At 34.1% G+C, this 23440-nt stretch overlaps 1 protein-coding gene across 2 annotated transcripts; it reads left to right on the top strand.

Annotated features, from left to right (window-relative positions):
• Positions 1-1645: 1645 nt before the first annotated feature.
• LOC145617168 (importin subunit alpha-9-like) lies at positions 1646-23162 on the top strand. 2 transcript variants are annotated; one of them, XM_081671850.1, is made up of 11 exons: positions 1646-1834; positions 2262-2484; positions 5645-5798; positions 9764-9866; positions 11038-11222; positions 14925-15004; positions 16923-17073; positions 17207-17288; positions 17400-17458; positions 21892-22197; positions 22521-23161. In XM_081671850.1, the coding sequence occupies exons 1-11, from the start codon at positions 1783-1785 to the stop codon at positions 22686-22688; spliced, it is 1563 nt and encodes a 520-aa protein (XP_081527976.1). In that variant the 5' UTR covers positions 1646-1782; the 3' UTR covers positions 22689-23161. The 2 variants fall into 2 exon arrangements, with proteins under 2 accessions (XP_081527976.1, XP_081527977.1); XM_081671851.1 differs by lacking the exon at positions 1646-1834 and adding an exon at positions 1931-2095 and having other exon boundaries at positions 22521-23162.
• Positions 23163-23440: the final 278 nt, after the last annotated feature.

The following is a 23440-nucleotide window of genomic DNA, read 5'->3' as shown; positions in this document are numbered from 1 at the left end:
TTCTCTCTCTCTTCTTTTCTTAGTTTCTTCTTCAAATCAGACCACACATCACCAACAAGCATATCTCTACTCAACCCATTCTCTCTCTCCTCTTTGCCAAATTAATGCAATTAAAGCCCGAAATTGTAGAATTTGGATGTCAAATTGCTGTGAAAATTGCTACTTCCTCCGTTCTTTTTTACTTGACCGGCTTTGACTTTTACACTATTCATCACCCTCCTTTGACCGTCTTTTGTGAATAATATGCAAGGAAAAACATATTCATGTAAGATGTTTTTGAATTCATCTCAATAAGTACTATCATAATATGTAAATTTTACATTTTTTCCTTATGGAGAATTAAAGTTATTGATTGTTAAAGTTTTGCATTGGCAAGCGTGATAAAAGAAACAGGTCAAGTAAAAAAAAACAGAGGAAGTATTAATCAAGCTTAAGATCATCAACAACATTTAAAGTAGTGAAATCAATGAGAACTGGAGAAATTTGAGCTCGTTTTCTTCGTGGAATCTTCGATCGAACATTCTTCGTCAAAAAATCAGCAACATAAACAACATAGTAGTAAGAGCAGATTATAGAGTGTTACTTGTAGGGTGTTACTGGTTTAGTTAGGGGTTACTTGTACGGTGTTACTGGTTTGGTCAGGGGTTACTTGTAGGGTGTTACTGGTTTAATTAGGGGTTACTTGTATGGTGTTACTGGTTTTGGTCAGGGGTTACTTGTAGGGTGTTACTGGTTTTGATCGGGGGTTACTTGTAGGGTGTAACTGGTTTGGTACAGGGCCTATGTACCTAGCTTGGATTGTGTGGGCAGAGAGAAATACCTAGGTATACTCAGGCACCTCCACACCGGATGATATACTGAGTGCTCGAGTTCGTAGACTAGCCGATGAGTATGAAACTTACATCAAACAAGTGTATTCCGTGACCTAGAAAAGACCCGAGCGTAGCAGTGGTAGATGGGATGCGCTTCCCCAAGGGTGCGTGAAATTGAACACTGATGCTTCCCTTTGTGATGAAGGGTGGATAGGCATGGGAGTTGTGGCCCGAGATCATGAAGGGAAAATTTATATTCTCTTTGTTGCAACACGGAGAGTCAAGGCGTGGTGGCCCCTTGAAGTTGTAGAAGGAAAGGCGATGTTGTTGGTGGTGCAACTGGTCCGTCGCTTTGGCTATGTATATGTCATATTGGAGTCTGATTGCCATACCATCACAAGGCTTTCGAAAGGAGTATATTTGTCTGATCTAGATGGAGTCCTGGAGGCTGGAGGATATACTGTCTATTAGTTGTGACTTTAAGTATTTTATTTGGTCTCATGTAAAAGGGATAGAAATTATGTAGCCTATCACCTTGCTAAGCTTATGCCTTTTGGCGTAGAACAAGTTTGGGTTAATTATTGCCCCGAAGTGATTAACCCTTATGTAATTTCGGACATTTTGTCCCTTAATTAATGCATTAGCTAGCTTCCCCTAAAAAAATGTACATTTTTCATTTATACTATGAAATTGGTAAGTTTCAATTATTCTTATCGATTAAATTGAAGCTAATATTTTTAGATGGCGGTGTGGCACATTTCACATTTAATTTTTTTTTTTTTTTTTTTTTTTTTTTGGTGAAACCTTTCACATTTAAATATTTAATTGGTCCACATCCGATGAATCGTCCGGGCAATAACTAGTTCCTCCTTTCAAATCCCTCTAATAAAGTATCCTATTCAACAATCTTGCTCTAAAGGTCCTCTCGCAGTAATTCTTTCAATCGAGTTCAAGAGCAGTTTTATGCGAAATGACAGATAGCAATTTGGCTCCTCAGAAAAGGGACCCTATTAAATCTTCAGGCAAATTATATCTTCTTAAACCCTTCCATTATTTGAATTTCATAGATTTTGGTAGTTAATTTATCATATTATTTGTCTTCTGCGTTTCTCATTCAATTACATAACTTTATTTTATTGATGCAATTAGGTACAATGTTAAGGAATTTCCACCTTTTTGGTTGATTAATTTTCTCCTGCTGAAATATTTAAAGGGTTTAACTATAATTTCAATGCCCCATAATTTATTTACCTACAAATTTTGGAGTTATTTGTTACAAATTGGTATGGTTCAAATTTTCAATTATTTGAGTTTTATTGGGTATTTTTAAAATTCAATTTATTGCCTAATTTAGTTGGAATGTTGATTCTATGTTATTGCTTTCATTACCCAGAAAAATTGTTAATCAGTATTATACAAAATTTGCTAATTTTGTGGTCTTTCTTTTAGTTGGGAATTTGGCTGCACAAAGAAGACGGCAGAATGCAGTTGCTGTTGCTAAAGAAAGGAGGGAGGCACTTGTTAGAACGAAACGGCTTTGCAGAGTGGCGGTTGGTGGTGATGATGATGGTGGCGAGCTGGATACTGAAATGATGCTTGATGAGGAGCAGTCAATTCTGGAAGCTCAGACTTCTGCAGCTGTTGAGGAATTGAAATCTGCCCTTGCTTATCAGTATGTCTGTTTAAACTGATGTTTTCTTTTCAATATAATTGTGATTATTGTGTATGTATGTTATATGAATTATTGTGACTTTGGTGTTGTTCGCCTTTGTGTTTTGATTCAATGTAGGATTTTACACTTCCAAAGGTATTGTATTTGCAGGAACTGCATTCATATCCTGAGTAATTTCTGAAATCTATTAATTGATTCTAGGGTATCCTCGGTATCGAGTTATCCTCATTTTGTAGATAATTGAACATCATGGCAATCTCTTGTAGCATCTTTATCAACCTAACAACTCAAGTCTTTGGTGTCATACACTTAATTTATACAACCTTACAACTTTTTTTAAATTACATTTTTTTTTGCTAGATTAGTGGTGGCAATTTTACATATCAGCTTATGGGTAAGCTCAATTTGCAAAACCATTTTGATTTTGTTAAGCCGTTTTGTGCATTTTAGTTCATATTGGTGTATAATCTGAAGAACTTAACAAATTATTGCTTTCCCGAATAAGTGTTTGCAAAGTGTGAGCTGTTAGTTGGACATACTATAATCCACATTGGGATTTTGTTGCACTACAGTCCGAATTCTTTGTTGGGAAGTAGCAAAGGGGGAGGGAGGGAGAGGCATGACAGATCCATATATGTTCTATAGTGTTGCAACTTTATAACATACGTAGTATTAAATTTGAATATGAAAATCCAATGAATATGTATAGTCTTCATAATCTTTATTAGTGTGTGTGTGTGGGTGTGTGGGGGAGTAAAAGGAAAACAACAAGGCTATCTATATTGTTGATAGAGAGTGATGGGTAAATATGACAAGGAGTATTAGGATACCTTTTACATCTGATTCTTCTCCACTTTTCCTTGGTTCATATGGTCTGTGGCTGTGATTGAGTAGGTAGAATATGTTTAGCTTATTATATGTACATACATGAATGAGCTATGTGTCATGAAAACAAAACAAGTGTTGATATTTTATGGACTCTTGAAATTGGTAATTTGGAAAATTTTGGTTATGAATTTGCCCAAGACTTATTTAAATTTATACATTTAGATATGTGTTATGCCACATCTTTAAAATGTATGTGTACCTATCTCACATAGGAGAGATTAAAAGGTGGAGTTTTAAAGTTTTGGCATAGGGAGAAATTTTATTTATTTAAATTTACTCCTTCCTCCATGTTCAACTAGTCAATGTACTTCCTCCGTTCTATTAATATTGCAACAAGGAGAAAATTACGCTTCCCAAAGCACATTTTATATGCTAAATATCTATAATTGTGTAAGAGTAAAATTATAAAAAGTTGATATCGTGAAAGTATTTTATGAGACGAATTCAACAAGATCCCACATGACTATATTTTACTTAACGTATAAATCATATTATATGGTCAAACAAAAGTGATAAATTGTGCAAAAAGTCCATTGTTGCAATATTAATAGAACGGAGGAAGTATTAATCAGTGTCATTTGTCTAGTTTATGGTCTACATTGTTCCTTTACCCTTTACACTAATTTTTCAAATTAAATTTAACAAGTGTTTCCCCTTCCGACCACTTGGAATTTTGCTAACCAAATTGAATTTGACTTATTGATGGGTGACATTACCTTCCAATTACAGAAATGCTTCGTATGCTATATGCTTCACCTAAACACATTGATGTATTGAGTTATTTGTGGGAAAATTTGCTAATTACTACCGCATATTAGAGCCTCCTTGACAATTACTACCGCGAAATAAAAAACTTTGCAAATTACTATTGCAAAAAAATTTAAAAATTTGCTATTACTACCAGACTCCACTTTACGCCAATTATGACGTCATCCTCCCCCCTTAACTCATGTTTATCCCTAGTTAAGCAATAAAACGACAAAAAAAAAAAAAAAGAAAATAAAAATCCCTCATAACCTAAGGTTACCTAATTTATCCAACCCTCTTTTCTCTCATAGCTTCACTTTGACCCTTTGACATTCAACCTCCATTAAAGAACACTATGCACTTTGACCCTTCTAATCTTCTTCCTAAATTCTTTTTGGTCCAAGACTTCATAATTAAAGCCTCCACACTTGCATTTTTATCCTATCGAACTTGTCAAATCACATATTATGCTTAATTTAAAGAAAAATACAAAAACCCTATGTTAATCAACAAAAATCATAATACATAAAACCTATATTGCAAAAACCCTAAAATTCGAAAACGAATTTGTTTGAGGCGAATTACACATTTATTAGGAACAATTGGAGAATAGATGAGAGGAATAATTAGTGTCCCCAGGAACCTTGAAGAGACTTCAGCAATGGTGAAGGAAGAAGATCAATGAGAAAGAAAGAAAGGAAAGAGGGGGATTTAGTTAGGTTAGTTTGCTAGGGTAACCATGGGTTAGGGGGATTCTATTTTTCTTTTTTAGGGTCGTTTAAATGCTTAATTAAGGGTTAAACGTGGGTTAAGAGAATAAATGACGTCATAAATGATCTAAAGTAGAGTCTGGTAGTAAATTAAATTTTAAAAAAATTTTTACGGTAGTAATTCACAAATTTTTTAATTCGCGTAATTTTCAAAATGACATTAATACGCGGTAGTAAATGGAAAAGTTTCCTTTTCCGTGTTACCTTAGCTTCAAAGTTCTTAGCAATAAAACATTAAACAATAATAATGGTCCGCATTTGAGTTTTGTAGTCAAATTTTGCCAGTTTTGATAATTAATATCTGCTTCTATATTTTGATTAAAAAATTTACAAAGTTTACTTTGAAAGTACAAAACTTTTACTATCTGAAGAGTATTTCAGTAAGATTAGTTTGACATCATCACTTAAATGTATAATTTAGTTAATCCCTGCAGAGAGTGATCCTTAACTTCTATGAAAATAACAAAAAGCTGCCTTTATGATGACTTTTTATGTTTTCTGGGATATATAAAAATTTCCATCAAGTTTCCTGGGATTTATTTATTTGTATATATGCATGTTCTGGCTGCAGTAAGCTGTGTGCTACAAATGTCTTGTTTATGGATTTATCTGTTCCTTCATTTTGGACAATTGATCACTTTTGTAAGCACCAAATTAATTGCTTTTGTTCTCTTGATGGTTTTTTTCCCTTGATTGATGGAAGTTTTAGGTTTTTTGATACTAAATAGTTTGTACTCATTTTTCCTTAATATTAGGGGAAAGGGTGCACAAAAGAAGAGGGTCAGTGCTTTACGTGTGTTAAGACGTCTATTGTCTAAATCGGAGTTCCCCCCTGTTGATGTGGCGCTTAAAGCTGGAGCAATACCAGTTCTTGTGCAGTGCCTTTCATTTGGTTCTCCAGATGAGCAGGTCTGACTAATTTCTCTTTTGATATGTGTTGTTTGTATTCTTTGCCCTCGTTTACACACAGAGTCACACACAATAGTTTGCTCCTGGTTTTCCTATTTCTCATTCAAAGTTATTCTTTATCTTATAAGTCTATCTCTTTCTCTTCCACCCATCCTCCCTCCTTTTACCCTAGAACTACTTATACTTAACTGTGTGGAATATCTACTGCAATGGCCTTTTCTTTGATTAAATAAACATATTCTGTCTTAGGCACCTTGCCACCTCCTCTCTTGCACAATTTAGTTATTCTATATCATAATATCTTGGTATACTATAGATTAACATGCTATAAGTTGAATTACAATTATTAAATTTCACTTTTAATCACATTGCCTTGCATAAAACTAGAGACCCACTATCTCAAGGCAAGATGTGGTGTATAGTCTACTACAAATTAACTTGGTTCATAATTTTATCATTCATAGGATTTTATTTTATTACTTTAAATTTATAAGCCATAAAAATTTTGAATATTAGATTAACCTGTTGTTTCTATTTGTTATATTGTTGACAATAATGAGGTTTTTTTTTTTGGTTGAAACTAATTGAGGTTTATAACAATGGCGGATCTAGGAATTTCATTAAGGGTAGCACCAGTCTTCAAGAAATACAAAATTTTACGAAGTATTATGCTTCCCTTTTTTTTTATCGTACAATTAAAGATTTTACACATGCCAAAGCATAATGGTTACCATTAATTTCTTTAATTATACTTAAGCAAAACTTTTTTAAAAAAATTAAATTTATTTTAAAAATTGTATGTATATGTATACAAAGAAATTAAAATTTGTGGTAAATAGTAACCATAACACTTGAAAAGTTACAACCATATTAAGGAATCAAACAATCACATCAAATAACTTTAATTTTTATGTTATGGACAATGGTTAGGAGGTCGATATTATTTAAGAAAACATATACAAGTACACAATAAAATAAGTAAATTGTTTTATATATTTAAATATTATTATTGTGCTATTGTGCAAAATTTCCTTTTTATAATTTAATTATGAAATTTTTTATTCACCAATCTAGAAAGTGGTTAATATTTCTAGCCAACAATTTTGGAATTATTTTTTTTTTGAATGGAACACGGAGGGGGTAACTTCATTAAATAATAATAGTCACTCGGCATTTACAATCATCCCTTAAGAGATCTAAATTCTTAACACAAGAATTAAATACCCCTAAACTAATGGCATCGCTTCTGAATTGCTCTTAGATAATTTTAGATGTCTTTACATCATTCTTGACGGAGCTCCATTGATGTATAGTCGTAAAAGTGATAAAACTTGATTGATCATCAAGATCTGCAAATTTGCAAGACGAATCTTCTAAATCTACACTCCTATATCAACAGACTCGCAATTCCACAATTTTGCAAATCGAATCTTCAAAATTTGTATCCCTGCACACACTAAAAACAAACGAACGAACAAACAATACTAAACCCTAAATGGAGGGACTGACTAAACCCTACATGGAGGGCCTGACTATAATCACCATACTGATGGTGATCTTTATTGACTAAAGACATTAAAATAAAGAAGAATTTAGGGCTTACCATCGATTTTTGACTAAAGACATTAAAATAAAGAAGAATTTAGGGCTTACCATCGATAAAAATCGATGGCAGCCCCTAAATTTTAATATGGTGGCTAGGTTTGAAGAGAGAGAAATAGAGAATGAAGAAAATATTAGGGTTTTTTAAAGAGAGATTTGTCCATAATTACCAATTTGGGAAATACATATCTATTAAACAAAAAAAAATTCTGAATGAGTTTTGGAGGAAAAAAAAAATTGATTTAAAATAGTTGCTTCTAGTACTACTTGAACCTAAGACCTCCCAAAACATCCAAGCTTTAAAAATAATAATTAGTTCCACTACTCCACTTTGACTTTAATCTCCTATTATATAAAATATTATTTATGTATACGTTTTGTAAGTTGTTTTTTTTTAGGGATAGCACATGCCCCCTAGGCTCTAATGTAGATCCACTAGTGGTTGATAAGAGAATGGTTAAAAATATGCAAACACCCCTAAATTAGCTTTTGCCTACTCGAATCATATTCTAATTCAACCCATCCAAATAGCAGATTAACATTCCCTTTTTTTTTTTTTTTTTTTTTTTTTTGTTGTGGAACCAATTTCTTCTGTGCATACTAATCATGCCCACTCTCTTTCATTATCCATCCCCTTCTTTTCTCAACTTTTTCCTCTTTTTTCCCATCTTTCTCACTTAGCAAATCTCTTTGAAACTCATCCGTTTGCATGTACGTCAAGATCAGTTTCATTATTAAAGGATTAACATGATCATCTTCTTCAACTACCATGCAGCTGCATTTTCAATACTGCCACCTCAATTTTTAAAGTTTAAGATTTGAGTCTTTGTGATCGAATTTAACCACTAATTTAGTTCATCAAGGAGTGGTAGGGGGTTCTTGGGGAACTTGTGGCTGTTGTGGGTGGTGTTTGGACTTAGTGTACACATGGGGGTGGTGGATACCTGGATGGGGGATGTGAGGTTATGATAGTATTTTTTTGATGCTTGCTTCTGGTTATGTTGATGATGGTGGGTAGGGCATTTATGGTGATGTGGTTTAATAATGTAAATGGTTTGAGAATGATGGTTGTTAGTGACCTAAGGGTGGGTCTTCTGGGTGGTGGGGTTAAGAATTGGTTGTTTGCTGTGGCAGATTGATGGCTAATGTGAAGGAAATAGTGGTTGTGGGAATGACATTCAATATTGTATTTGTGGTTTTCGTCTTAGAATTATTTTGGCTTTTAAAATTAATAAGGGAACCATTGTTAACCAAAGGTCAACTACCTAACAGAAATATTGACTTAAGTATTTTAGGAATACAAGGTCATATGTAATATTAACTATTTTTCACTCTTTTTGTTGTTGTCCTTGTTTTTTTTTATTTTTTGGAAACCATTCTATCAATGAAATTTCTCAAAAGATCAACAGAAGGAAAGAAGAAAGACTAGTATACTACTATGTGTAATTTATAGGGTATTAGAAGTTGTAGTTGGTTAATGCACCTTCTGAATCAATGATTTTTTTGTTGGTCTATTTGCAAATTGTTTGTGGTTGTGGAGAACATCTGAGAAAAACAAAGAACTTTAAAAAGTTCAAATGTTGCAGCATCTTGGTTTTTTATATTAATAATAGTTCTATGAAATTATCCGTGTATTGTTAGAATGCTTATGCTTAACATTTCTCCCGGTGAGGGTATGGAATCCTTACTTGGCACTTTATTTATTTTCTAGGCACTTCAAACATTTTGACCTATTAATGTACTGTAATAGAAAGAGACAAGGAGAAAATAATACAATTTATGCTCACAAATGTGTTTGGATTCAGCATTTCAACAAGAACTAACTCACAAGTCAATCCGAAATGTACACATACAATTTTAATGTTAAACCTTCATTATTAAAGTACCTTGATATTTTTCTCAAAAAAAAGAGTACGTTGGTATTTGGAAATTGTTAGATGAACAGCCGTTTTTTGCCTTGTGTCTGAACTTTGTGACGCTAAGACCTTTTCCGTACCAGACATACGTGTAGTCATACATTCATACTCGTGTCTAAATAATGTAGCTCATGATAGTGCAAGTTGCTCATAGTAGTACCTCTATCTAGCTTGAACATAGGTTTCGGGAGGGATGAATCAAGTGATTGAGTAATTAGGTAATCCCTATTCATTTATTTTTCTTCTTAAAAGGGTATGATTCCATTTCTAAGTACAGAATTTTCTTTCTTTTTCAAATTTTTTTTTTATTTGAAAATAAAGGATTATCAATGGTGTACTTCGATAATGATGGACTAATGAAAAGTTTTCTTATTTTTTATTCTCACCCAGTAGCTCATTTTTCTTCAGTCAACGATGTTGAAGTTTTTCATCCTTGTTATGTTACAGTTGCTTGAGGCAGCTTGGTGTCTCACAAATATTGCCGCAGGACTACCAGAAGAGACAAAATCTTTGCTTCCTGCATTACCATTGCTTATTGCACATCTCGGAGGTCAGAAAATGAAACTAATGCTAATTAATTTCAATTGCTTATTGATTTATTTATTTGTTTTTTTGTGTTTTTGAGTTAGGATTCTTTTTTCCTTTTGATAGTTAATGCCCAATAGCTGAAGTATTTTGTAATGGATTTGGTTGCTCCAAAGTCCAAGTATAAATTGCAAATTTGGCATACTGATGGAAAAGTAGAATTGTTTGTGTGCAATTCTTAGTTATTGTTTTAAGAGCCCATGCTCTACAGTTTGAAAGCGTCAGCAGAATATTTGCATTATAAATAATTAATTACACCATAACTGATGAAAGATGTTTGTGAAAATAGTAACTAACATGAGTCTACAGGGCAAGCATGGTGCTCTTAAGGTTTCGTAAATTATGGATCCGATCCCCTGAACAGGAGGGAGTGGTGGGTGGGGGGGGGGGGGGTGAGGGGGATTGTCTGGCCAAGTGCCTAAGTACTCTGCAGAAGTCAATCTTTTTTTCTTTATGGCTCCTAAGTTTAATCGTAAGATCACTATCACTTATGTCCTTCCATTTTCTAGCTTTTCATAAAAAAAATATTTCTTGGTTGTGTAAAAGGCACCTTTTTAAGCTTTGGGAATTTATTGCTGGGGCAATGCGCTCAAATTACCTAAATGAAGTCGTTCATCAAGATAATTGTTGAGGACATATAAAGAAATCTTAATCATAGTGAAGTTTATTCTCTCTTCAATTAACCTAGAATATCAAGGGTATGTTTGTTATCATTGCGGATTTAGGGTTATTATTTAATCGTGTAAAAAAACCAAAATCAAATTAAAAAGTGGTTTTTAGATTTCTATTGTCCATTTCATATTAACATGACTGATATATGCATAACTAATATAAAGGTCATTATAAAGTTTATACAGTGCGACTTTTATAATCTTAAAACCAAAGATTGATAAATAAAAGTCACATGACACCCAGTAGGTCCTAAGAGAAGAGTTTTTTTGTAGTTCTTTTCAGTTCATGTGAATTAAAGTTTCTGCTGCTTCTATGTCAAATTTCATTTTCAAAGGAATTCTAAGCAGTTCCCTTGTTGTGTGAGCCAATTTTGGGGTTGAATCCTTGAATGACCCAGCTGCCTGATAGCAAATATGGAGTTAGTATTACCTACTAATAACCTTTTTTTGCTTTTTGCTCTGAAGAGAAGAGCTCTTCGCCAGTAGCTGAGCAGTGTGCATGGGCATTAGGTAATGTTGCGGGTGAAGGAGAGGATCTTAGAAATGTTTTGCTCTCACAAGGGGCATTGTTACCTCTTGCCAGAATGATTCTTCCAGACAAGGGATCGACAGTAAGAACAGCAGCTTGGGCACTGTCAAATCTTATTAAGGTAATGTGTATTTCATGTTGAAGAATTTTATTATATCAAAGTATCGTCCTCTGAATCAGATTGTGATTGTATTCTGCTCTTTAATTCTATTGCTGGCCTCGATAAGGGACTGTACTAAATTAGATACCAGTCAAATCTTATTAAGGTAATGTGTATTTCATGTTGAAGAATTCTATTATATCAAAGTATCATATCTCTGAATAAGATTGTGATGGTATTCTGCTCGTTAATTCTATTGCTGGCCTCGATAAGGGACTGTACTAAGTTAGACACCAATCAATTCTATGCTGCTATTTGTTATTGGCAATTATTGCTTTCTTTGTTGCTGTATTGGCTGAATTGATTGTTTAAAGAATATATAAGTATATAACAATACTAAAACAAGCCATTGCTGACAGGATGACATCATTGATAAAAATGTATTGCTTAAGGGATAAACTTGCAAACTGAAACAAGGGATAAAGTAGAGCTTCAAGTTTCCTGGTTGTACTATTATGTATTGCTTTTAGTATATCTCTTGAAAAAGTTATAGTTGGAAAATAATTACATGATATTTTCCTTTTCTTTTACATGATTCGTTCTGATGTCATCTCAGCTGGTTTTAAAATCTGTAAAGACAAGAAAAGTAGAGATTTGTGCACTAAATGACCCCTATTCTTTCTTTATGTGTCCAAATAACGTGCCTTTCTGACACTAGGGAACCCTACATTACTCCTTCCAAAATTTGTCCATTATCGAGTTATTTAAAATAATCAGTACATAAGATATATGGTTTCTATTTCTTGCCTTTGCATCTTTGTCAATGTCCGTGACTATGTAAAACTTGGGAAAACCGAAAATTTTCTATGGGTTTTAAAGAAAGTCTTCAGACAAACATAGTTATTTGCTTTTAGTAACCCCCATGATGCTAGATAGTAAACACCATCATCTTTTTTATAAGATATGTTAATAATCACGGGATATCCAGTAATGTCAATTTCTAATGAAGTTTTATTCTCTCTCTCTTTTATCTATCCTGGTCTCTCTCTCTCTCCCCCGGTCTTTACTTCATTATATCTCACCTTCAATCATTCATCCTTACTTTTCTTTTTGTTTCAAGTTTTCTTCTCTTTAACAGAGTGGAAATTGGAACTTAAGACCTGAGAGCACATTCTGACTGGTGTCACTGGTTGATACATAAGGTTAAGTCATATAACAAACCAAACAAGATAGGGAATTGATGCAAATTATATCCTAAACCTAGGTGCCGTACATGATGACTGATGAGTATCAATGCAAATAACATAACTCATCTTTTTTTATAAAAGAACACAACAACAACAAACAAACCAACAAACAAACAAACAAACAAAAAAATACAAACAGTAACATAATATATAATAAAAAGAACATTTTAAATATATAGAACATTGTGTGAAAAAAGCATATGAAGTGTGATAAGAAGACATGAAGGTAAAATGAAAAGAACAATTGGGGAATAAGCCTCCTTTTCTATGATCTTTAGTTTGAGTTTATATATCTGTCATGTTTTCTTTTTTTCTTCAAATTATACGTGCTTATTGGTTTTAGTTTTCTTTCCTTTAATATAATGATAAATAAAGTGTAAGAAAATGGAAGAGAATAAATAAAATTAGGGGTGTCAAAGCTTTAAAGAACCTAAAATTTGTTGCTTCCCTTCATCCATAGACAAAGAACTTGAATTTGCTATTATTAGATGTGCAATAATCTCGGCGAAATTAAAGTCGTAGTCGAACCACAAAATTTTGATGATAAATATTGTGAGAAACTGGAGTAGAAATCAAAAATTATGTAAATTAAGAGATGAAATTTGAACCATAATCGCACAATTTCATCTCGCGAGGAGATCAGGAAGAATTCAAGAGGAGAGAGAAAGAAGGAGGAGGAGTATGTATATTAATAATTAAAAATCGGATTTTTCACCATATGCCCCTGAGTTATTATTTTTATTCACCATATACCCATAAAAATTTTCAAATTAACCATATACCCCTAGTTTGACAAAAATGTTACAAAATGCCCAAATGACTAATGGATGTTAACTCCCTTAGTCTATAAGGGGTAAATTTGCCACGTGGAAACCTGTATTGCCTAACATTTATATTTATTAAATTTTAATATGAATATTTTAATAGTTATCAAAAAATAAATATAAAAAAAAATTAATAAAAACCCACCCACCACAGCCAGTCCGCCACGCCCCGTTGGCGCGGATAACACCTGAACCCCCGCACCGGTGCTAGCCTACTCCCTAATCCTAAACCACTTTCCCTTAAAACCCTCCCCTTCCCACCGCCGACATCTAAACTCCCATCCCCGCCGCCAAGCAGTTGGGCTCACTTATTTATGGAACCAGGCTCATCCTTTTTTTTTTTTTTTTTTATTTTTATGTTGAGCATTGCTTCACATCGCTTCTTCGAGCGTTACCATTTGTTTCCCCAAAGACCGAAACCAATTTCTTCAAAGTTCGCTCGGTGAAAAAGCTTGGCCTCTGGCAAGCCAAAACCGCCGCTCCCCCGCTATCTCCACCCCTGAACCACCACCCAAAAGCCCAAAATTAAAAACCTCAAATCGAAACCCTAGATTTTGATTTTTAGGGTTTTTAGGGTTTTGATTTTGGGGTTTAGGGTTTTGGGGTGGTGGTTTTTGGCTAAGGCGGGCAGCGGCGACGTGGGAGAGGGTACCTGGGTGCCGACGAAGGGGTATTGTGGTGGTTGCTTGACATTCGGCTAATGTGGGAAGGGGTTTTTAAGGTTCAAGAGGAGGGAGAGGTATGGTGGTCCAGGGAAATGGCCGGGCATTGGTCGAGGGTCATGGCGCCGCCGGCGAAGGTGCGGTGAGGAGGGGGGGGTGGTTGGGTTGCGGTGTGGGCAGTGGCAGCTAAGGTGGTTGGCTGGTGTGGGGGGGGGTTTAGAGGTGGTGTTTTAATTTTAATTTTTTTAAAAAAAGTTTAAACATTTTTTTTATAAGAGCTAATTAATTAATGTAACAATAACCAATAACATGCTGCCACGTGTCATAATTAACCCTAATGACAAATGGAATTAATTGATGTTAGTCATTAAGGGCATTTCGTGACATTTTTGTGAAACGTAAGTATATACGGTTGAAAATTTTCATGGGTATATCAATCAATCAATCAAAACCTTAATCCCATAAGTGGGGTATATGATGAGTAAAAAAATAACTTAGGGGCATTTGGTGAAAATTCCGATTAAAAATTAAAACCAACGTATATCGAACACTAGCCTCTTTATCTTGAAGTTCAAGCTGTCTTATAATCATCCAGTTATATATCTAAAGTTGAATGACTATTTTATAAGAACGAAGTCAGTTAATTTCTGAAGTTTGCTTTAGTTCATGGTGCCTATTGTAATTCCAATCAAAAAAGTTATTAGTAGTTAGCTCAAATTTGTGAAAATGTGAGATTATTTTTAAAACAAACTTTTGTGGTCCAAGTATCCCTAGGTGCATTGTGCGTTTACCTTTTATGACTTTGTACTCAATTTCCTATTATAATTCTGAAGCTAAGTATGAATCAATAGTATTTCTACATTTCTGAATTAGATGCAATGGTGGTTCACTGCTGACAGCTATTTTGATTTTGTCAGTTTTTCATCTGTTTTTCTTGAATTGCTGTTGTCAGTATTAATTTTAAGTTATTTATAGTTTGATAAAATGTAGGGTCCAAATCCCAGAGCTGCAATGGAACTTATCAAGATGGATGGTGTACTTGACGCAATTATCCGGCACTTGAGAAAATCGTAAGGGATTTTCTTAATATATTGTTCTGTAGGAACTTTACAGATATTGTACCTTATTCTTGAGGAGGTAAGGTGGTTGTAGTTAATAAATCATTCAGATATATCAACAGGATAACATATTACTTGTAGATTCTGGTTATTTGGCTTTCTGAAGTGAAAGGTCGCTTCCCCTTGGCCCTTGTATGCTGATAGGTTGACAGATATAGTGTTTGGATGTTAGCCAAGGTTGATATCATGCACTTAAGTTTTCCGCGTGGCTGGTGCTATGGCATAGTATTCTCCTCTCATGATGAAAATTGTACTCTCACGCGCCTGGTTCCATCTTTGTCTCTTACTGATCGCTGGGATAAAGATTTATTGGATATTGTGTTTGTGTTGATGCACCATGTTCTTTCTCTTGGAATGTTTGCACTGGCTATATTGATTTTGATAGGAGTCACTGGATGGATGTTCTATGGCAACAATTCGCGGAGATGCTTCAATTTTGCAATATTAGCATTTATTTATACTGTTTCTTGCTTTTGAGGATCTTGCACCGTTTCATGAATGTATTTTCTTGTTACAAGTTATTAGTGATCTGGACTGTAGTCCAATCTGCAAAATATTAGGTATATGACAAAATTTTGCAGAATAATTCAGAACCTTGCACTGTAGTCCGTTGCTTTGACCAATCTGCAGAATATTAGGTATAAGACAAAATTGTATCTTCTCTCCTCAAACAGAAGGGTGGGAGGGTAGGAGGATGCATTGTTTTACTACTAATATTAGATTGTGATATAAACTAAGTAACACTTCCCTGCAGCGTTTTTCATTGCATGCTACAGTATTTTTTTGCTTCCTAATATTATTCTTTTCTCCTTGGAAGTTCTTCATGTATTCTTTCCTTTCCTTTGGCAAGGTTTATAAATGTAATTTGTTCGTTTCACTGTACATAGGTTTAGTTAGAAAACATACTGCTAATTTGCTAAAAGATGTTGGAGCTCCTATTTAACCTGATGTCTTATGTCAACCTGATGTCTTATGTCAGGGCAGCCTTAGAGGTAAGAGATAGCATTTGCATTGCACTGGGCTCATGTTCTTCAATCCCCTTGTGACTGACTTGCAGATTATAAATGTGCTAATTTGCAGAGCATATCTACACATAAATACATAATCAGTATGAGGAATGAATTTTTTGGGTTATCTGGATGTGGCTATAAGATCAGTTAAATTAGGTTTTGGCCAAGTGTACCTCATCCTTATCCCAAGGCACTTTCTTCTGTTTAGCCTGACATATCAGATGCACACTTTATTTGGTGACAAGTAGAAGTGTAATCCCATAGCTAGTGGGTTATGTGGAAGTTCAGAATTGAACGGCCATACCACAAAATAATGCAGATCAGAACTAAATAGGTTTTTTAAAAGACCTGCAACAATTTATCAATTTTTTCGAGGATCCTTGAAAATAATCCCCCCCCCCCCCCACCCCCACCCACCCACCCACCTACACACACAAATACAAAAAACAAATATAATTCACACCTGCTTTATATAGGAATCTGAAACCTTGAGTATAAGGCTAGAGCTGCAGTGGTTTTTGTTTCAAGTTAAAAACCTCTATGTACTTTTTTATACCAGTCAGCTTTTGCATGGTCTATATAGAATGTGTTCTTGTTCATATGATTGGAGGCCAAGATGGATGTAAAACCTAAAGAGTTTTGCATCTGAATTATGGTAGTCCAATTGCTTGCTTTTATGGTAGACATGGATTGTAGCTCACCTATTTTATACTATTCTTAAATACTTCTTGAAAACACTGCTCGGGGATTTTCCCTTTTTCATCTGCATATCATTACTTTTGCAAAGAAAACATATGAAGATCAAGAACTGGATTTTTTCTAGTACTGGCCCCAATATCTAAATTATATTTTGTACTCAGAGACGAGGAACTGGCAACTGAAGTCGCTTGGGTGGCTGTGTATCTTACTGCCCTTACAGATCTTGCTTCAAGTATGATGGTGAAGAGCAGTCTTGTTCATCTTCTCGTGGAAAGATTGGCAACATCAAACAGTTTGCAATTGCTTATACCGGTATTTACATGATTCACTTTAGAATTAGCTAAATAAATTTTTAGTGTAGGATAATTGGGTGTTTAAAATATTATAATTAGTGTTCATCTTGTTAGAGATCCCTATGTGTATACTAATACAAATAATTTATTAGGTGTTGAGAAGTTTGGGTAATCTTGTTGCTGGTGATGCAAACATAGCTTCTACAATTCTTATTTCTGGAAGTGAAGTTACAGGTTAGAATCATGTTAATTGACTTAGTTCCCATTAAAAAGAGTCCCCCTCCCCTACTTAGTCAACTCCTTTTTTGAAGTGAAGTACATGTTTATGTCTGAGCCTGTTTGCAGATAAAGTAATTGCTGCTCTTTCAAAATGCCTTGGGAGTGAACATCGCGTGCTTAAAAAGGTTTGCATTTTACTTTAAGTAGTAGTCTCTCATGGTAGTGATTTTTCTTTTATCTTTTTTAGTTAGTATTCCCTTGGGAATTGGGGTGTTGTAATTGTTTTTTATTTTTATTTTATTTTGTTTAAAAATATTCTTTACAAATGTTTATTTTGCCTTTAATCATCATGGAAATGGGGCTTGGTGAGTTTCTCTGTTCGATGGTCATTCACACCCTTGGTCTCTAGGATTTATTCATAGAATTGGGAAATACTGTAGTTGCTATTTTCTTCTTGGGTTAGCTGGTTTGTTTTAGGATTTAGCTAGTTGTGATGACTGCCAGTGGTGGAGGGTTAGAGAAAAGACAAACCTTTAAATAAACCGGGTGTGTAATAAGTATTGTAAATCAGCTGTAAAGTTACCATTAAAAGTAGCCCGATATAAATAAAAAAGGTACCTAAATTTTATTGTGCTAGACGAGGCATTTTTAAAGTGTCATAGAGAAGGCATGCAACCACCTTTGAACAAACATATTTTCTTTGAACTAACATCACTTCATTGGGGTACTCTCCTCATGCCTGCTGTCCCCTATTTGCCCTAGTGCATGAAGCTTTCTTATGTTTGCTGTTGAAAATCTACATGCATGTCTGATATTGTAAACATTGCATTTAAAGGTTTTTCTGTGTCAATCAAGTGACTTTCTTGACAAATGCAGGCTTTCAATTAGTATTCATTTATTTTTGAAATCATGCTGCTGGACCATTTAATTTAAATTACATCTGTCTTGCAACAAAGACAAAATGGCTTAGAGGGAAGCATTAGTCCACATATGAACATGAAAATAAGTTCAGGTGTTCCCTCACTCTATGTTTAGATGGATTACCTCATTGACAAATATATATATCTTTACAAAATTTCTCTATCAATATAACCAACCTTACCATCACATTACACCACCTTGCTGCCTCACAACCACCTTTGCCTTCTCTCCTTCTGCCACAACCCCTCCTAACCACCCAACCTCCTTGACACCACCCACCACTACCAGAAACCCACTCCAACTTCCACAAAACCACCCCCAACGTCCAATTGAAACCCACCTAACCACCCCAAACCACCCCCACCACCAAAATCCACCACAAAGCCAACTTGAACTTTCGAAAATCACACCACCTACCCTAAAAAACCCTAATCATTAAGAAAGTGACATAAAAATTAGAATTAAAAAAAGACATAGATAATGGAGGGGAGAATGAGTGAATAGGGGCACCAACAAGAAGAGAGCGAAACAGGGGGGAGAAGTAGAGCAGAGGTGGCGGCGGCGTGAGGAGGGGCAGTAGCGGTGGGGAGGGATGCTGGTGGTGCTGATTATAGAGTGAAGCGAAGGGGAACAGGGTGGGGGGAGTTACATGAGTTTCCCTTTGAAAGGTCCAGTGCAAAAGTTCCAAATAGGACTCAAATCAATTACCTTTTACTATTTAGGCAATTAGACCACATTTATTCATTACTAATCTAATTGATGCAAGACCAGCGTCATTGGAAATCACTTTTTGAAAGCTTTCTGTTGATATATTGTGGACCTCTTTGAAAGGTCCAGTGCAAAAGTTCCAAGTATATTAGTTTTGGGCCGCATAACCTTTGTGCATGAGTTTTGCTTTTCCCCAAAATTTTCAGAGCTTCCAATGTAGTAGATGTGCAACCACTCTGATTGCATTTTTTTTTCTGATTTTTTGTCTGAAACTACCTTATTTCTTCTCAAAATTTTGTAAAAAAACCTTATATGTACTTTTTTGTGAACAACCTATATCATAACTTTGGTTTTATACATTCTGTTTTTCATTTCAAAATGACTTTTTGGCCGCATTCCAGCTCGAAAGTCAAATTTTCATTGTTTGAACCTATTGTTTTTGCTCCAATAAAAAGTGCATATCATGCATCTTTTAGCTACCATTTTCCTCAATCACATCTATATTCTCCTTTTCCTATCTCCAATTCTTGAAACACTCCATTTTTCCTTTCCATGGCCAAATCAAACAAGATGGCTTGAAATGTGGGTTTTTTAGTCTGCCCGAGCTCGAGAATTTTTCGGGGCTTGATCTGGCCATATTAGTGAATACTTATTTATTAATGTATTTTTAATAAACATCAAAATCAATCAAACAACAAACTAAAATCTCAAAAAAAAAAAATAAAAAAAAAAAATTATTAGCAAAAGTGCAAACATACACAAAATTACAAATAATATATCACCTTTATATCTAAAAAAATCATTTGTTAAACACAACATTTATTTAATAGTTATACTATATTCTATAAATCAATTTGTGATAATTTGTACGTATAGTAGTAAAATTTCATAAACAAAATTGTAATTTATTTGAATATATATCTAATTTGAATTGAAATAAAATATTAATCAGAGTTATTTGAAAAAAAAAATTAAGTGATGTTTTAAAGTAATTTCTTTAACATCTATTAAATGAATCAATTTGTTATAACTTTTTTGGCAAAATCTAATAATACTCCATTTAAAAGATAGTTAAAAAGGAGTGAAATAATTTTTTTTTTTTTTTGAAAGAGTTTAAATAATTATTTAGGTAAATTTATGTAGAATAATCATGAACACCAAATAAAAAGGAATATATATTTGTCATGAAGATAATATAAAAGATTTGGAATGATATTATTATAGAATCAAATATATATAAAAAAAAAAAAAAGTTTAAAAGGGGAAGGGGAGTTGAATGTGACACGTGTCATTCTCGGTGTCTGTTTTAGTATTAAGTTATTGATATGTACGCATAGTAGTAAAATTTCATAAACATAATTGTAATTAACTTGAGTATATATATTTATTATGAATTGAAATTGAAATAAAACATTAGCTAGAGTTACTTGAAAACAAAAAAAATTAAGTGATGTTCTAAAGTAATTTCCTTAACATCTATTAAATGAATCAATTTATTATAACTTTTTTTGGAAAAGTCTAATAATACTCCATTTAAAAGATAGTTAAAAAGGAGTTGAAATAATTTTTTTTTTTTTTTGAAAGAGTTTAAATAATTATTTAGGTAAATTTATATAGAATAATCATGAACACCAAATAAAAAGGAATATATATTTGTCATAAAAATAATACACAAGATTTGGAATGATATTATTATAAAATCAAATATTAACCAAAAAAAAAAAAGGTTGAAAGGGGAAGGGGAGTTGAGGGAAAAGACAGCATCAGAATGTGACACGTGTCATTCCCGGTGTTTGTTTTAGTATTAAGTTATTGATTGAGGGGCCCTTGTAGGATCTATTTTGTTAGCTAGATTGTCGTACTTAGAGGACTGTTGGTCCTCTATCATTTTATCTCTCTCTTTCCATTTCTTAGGAGGAATGGAGAAACAAGAACCAGTCATGCTCCTTTTTACAAAGTGTTTTTTGTAGTAACTTTTCACTAAAAGGTGGAAAGCTCCAACGGAATACGTGTGCTACTCAAATAATTAGTAGAAGGACGGATTGATTGATTGATTAAGCTAAAAGCTTGCGATGATAAACATGGCTTTAGGCCATGACTCTCCAAGTTCTCACTACAATTTTCTGAATACTCTCTCATACTAAGCTGCTACTACTTATACTACCATTACATTACTCGAATTGGCAACAAAGCCTTAATTAATACAATTGCTACTTTCTTGTCCTCCTACTATTTTAGTGCAATACAAACAAACAAGTGTAAGTGCTTGTCCCCTGCTTTAGTGTTCTGTTTCTTGCTGCTGCCTTATTGCAATGTTGTTGTTGTTGTTGCCCAACTCCTGCTGTCCTCTCTGGCGCCTGTGGTAAGTGAGTGTCATGGGAGGTGGTCTTGGGTTCATTGTAAAAGCCTAAAGAAATACTTCGTACTACCTCCATTTTAGAAAGATCACTTATTGTTTGCGCACAACTTAGAATTATAGAAGAGAGAGTGATGATGTGGTGAGTACTGAGTAGTTGTAAGAAATAGGGATATAATGGCCTTGTTTGGCAAATGGCTGTTGGCGGTTGGCTGTTGGCTGGTTCACTTGGCTTGTTTGACCAGCTGGAATGTTTGGCTGTTTATAATGGCTTTTGAAATTAGCTGTTTAAGCTTGCTGTTTATATAAGTGTTTGGTAAATTAATTGTTGATTGTTGGCTGTTTATTAGATAATTTGTGGGCCAACAAGCCAAAAGCCAACAAAAAAGCTACTCAAAGTAGCTTTTTCATTTTGGCTTAAAAGCCAGCTTTTTCGCTGACTAAAAAGCCAATTACCAAACACATTTTTTGGCTGTTTGACCACCTAAAAAAGCCAAAAGCCAAAAGCTAATCAAAAAGCCATTAAAAAACCAATTACCAAACATGGCCAATATGTTACGTTTGACATTAAGAAAAATTAATTAAATATTTAAATCACATAAGTGATTCTAACCAAGTTTTGTTTTCTTGTAGGAGGCAGCATGGATGCTCTCTAATATTGCTGCAGGTTCCATTGAACACAAAAAATTAGTTTATAACAGCGAGGCAATACCATTGCTATTGCGTCTTCTTTCAACTGCACCATTTGATGTAAGGAAAGAGGTAGCTTATGTCCTTGGTAATACATGTGTGGCCCCAACAGAAGGTTCTGGTAAACCAAGTCTGATCATGGAGCACTTGGTTTCATTAGTTAGCAGAGGATGTCTTCCTGGTTTCATTGAGCTTGTCCGATCTGCCGATGTAGAGGCTGCGAGATTGGGTCTGCAGTTTATAGAGCTGGTGAGCTCATCTAAGTTGGTTATTGTCAAATTTATGTGACATGTGTTGCTGATTTTACTTTCGTAGTGGGGATCAAGAAACAACAAAATTAAGTTGTCATAGGATGCCTCGCATCCTATATTGTCAGCTAATGTGAATTCCAGTAATTCCTAGATAATATTATGAGTTCCAGTCGTTACAAGGACGGCCTAAAATGGTTAAGGTTTTAGTTTCCTTTTGCATGATAAGCATTTTGAAACTGCATGACCTAATTCCAAGCCCCTAGATTCAGAGCCTGGTATATTAATTTCCAATGTCTGAATGTTCGAATTTGTGTTTTACAGGTTTTAAGAGGAATGCCCAATGGCCAGGGCCCGAAGCTTGTAGAAAGCGAGGACGGCATTGAAGCCATGGAACGATTCCAGTTTCATGAAAATGAAGACCTCAGAAATATGGCAAATGGATTAGTTGACACATATTTTGGTGAGGATTATGGGCTTGATGAGGCTTAAGGACAAGAGCAAAGGTAAGGTATTAGCTGGTACTTGGTGCTGACTAGTTTTAAGGAAAAAAATCTTGCTATTGACCGTATATAGGTGAACAAGAATATGCAGGTATTGTATGATAGAACGTTTTAGAATGCAAGTTATGGTGTTACTGATAGGAATTAATTTTGTCTTAGGTCGTGAAATTGTTGTAAGAGCCAACAGTATTGTTGTTAGCTTGCTACAATGCTACATGCTTAGAAATTGGGGGTTGAATTTAATGTTAAGACGAGGACTGATACATCTATCTCAAAGGTAACAAAATATGCCTATTTCCCTTCATTTACGCACTAAAACACTCAGAAAGAATGATTTAAAATGGATCATCATGCTAGAACAAGAAAAGACCGGGACGTGTTATCTTTCAGTTTTTATTTATTTATTTATTTTTTATTTTTATTTTTATTTTTTAAACTGTCATATGATCAAAGGGTTATAGGTGGTTTATTTCACATTACGTATTAAGCACTTTAAGATTTAATTTGTGTTGTGATTAGTGAGAAGCTGAAAGATGAAGTTGATCGTATTAGCTAATTTTGACTAATTGATTGTATTAGCTTATTATATAGGAAAAATTGATGGGAGTAATCCCAACTTTGATCACTCTTCTCCTAATAATCCCAACTATGAATTAACTAGGAATAATCCCAACTTTTTATTAAATCTGCTTAACATGAACCCATGATCGGTAACCTGTCGTGCAAGTTTTTTTTTTCCTT

Source organism: Chenopodium album, chromosome 26, assembly GCF_948465745.1.
Source record: "Chenopodium album chromosome 26, dcCheAlbu1.1, whole genome shotgun sequence".
NCBI classification, from domain to species: domain Eukaryota; kingdom Viridiplantae; phylum Streptophyta; class Magnoliopsida; order Caryophyllales; family Amaranthaceae; genus Chenopodium; species Chenopodium album.
This window is presented reverse-complemented; position numbering and strand designations above follow the sequence as displayed.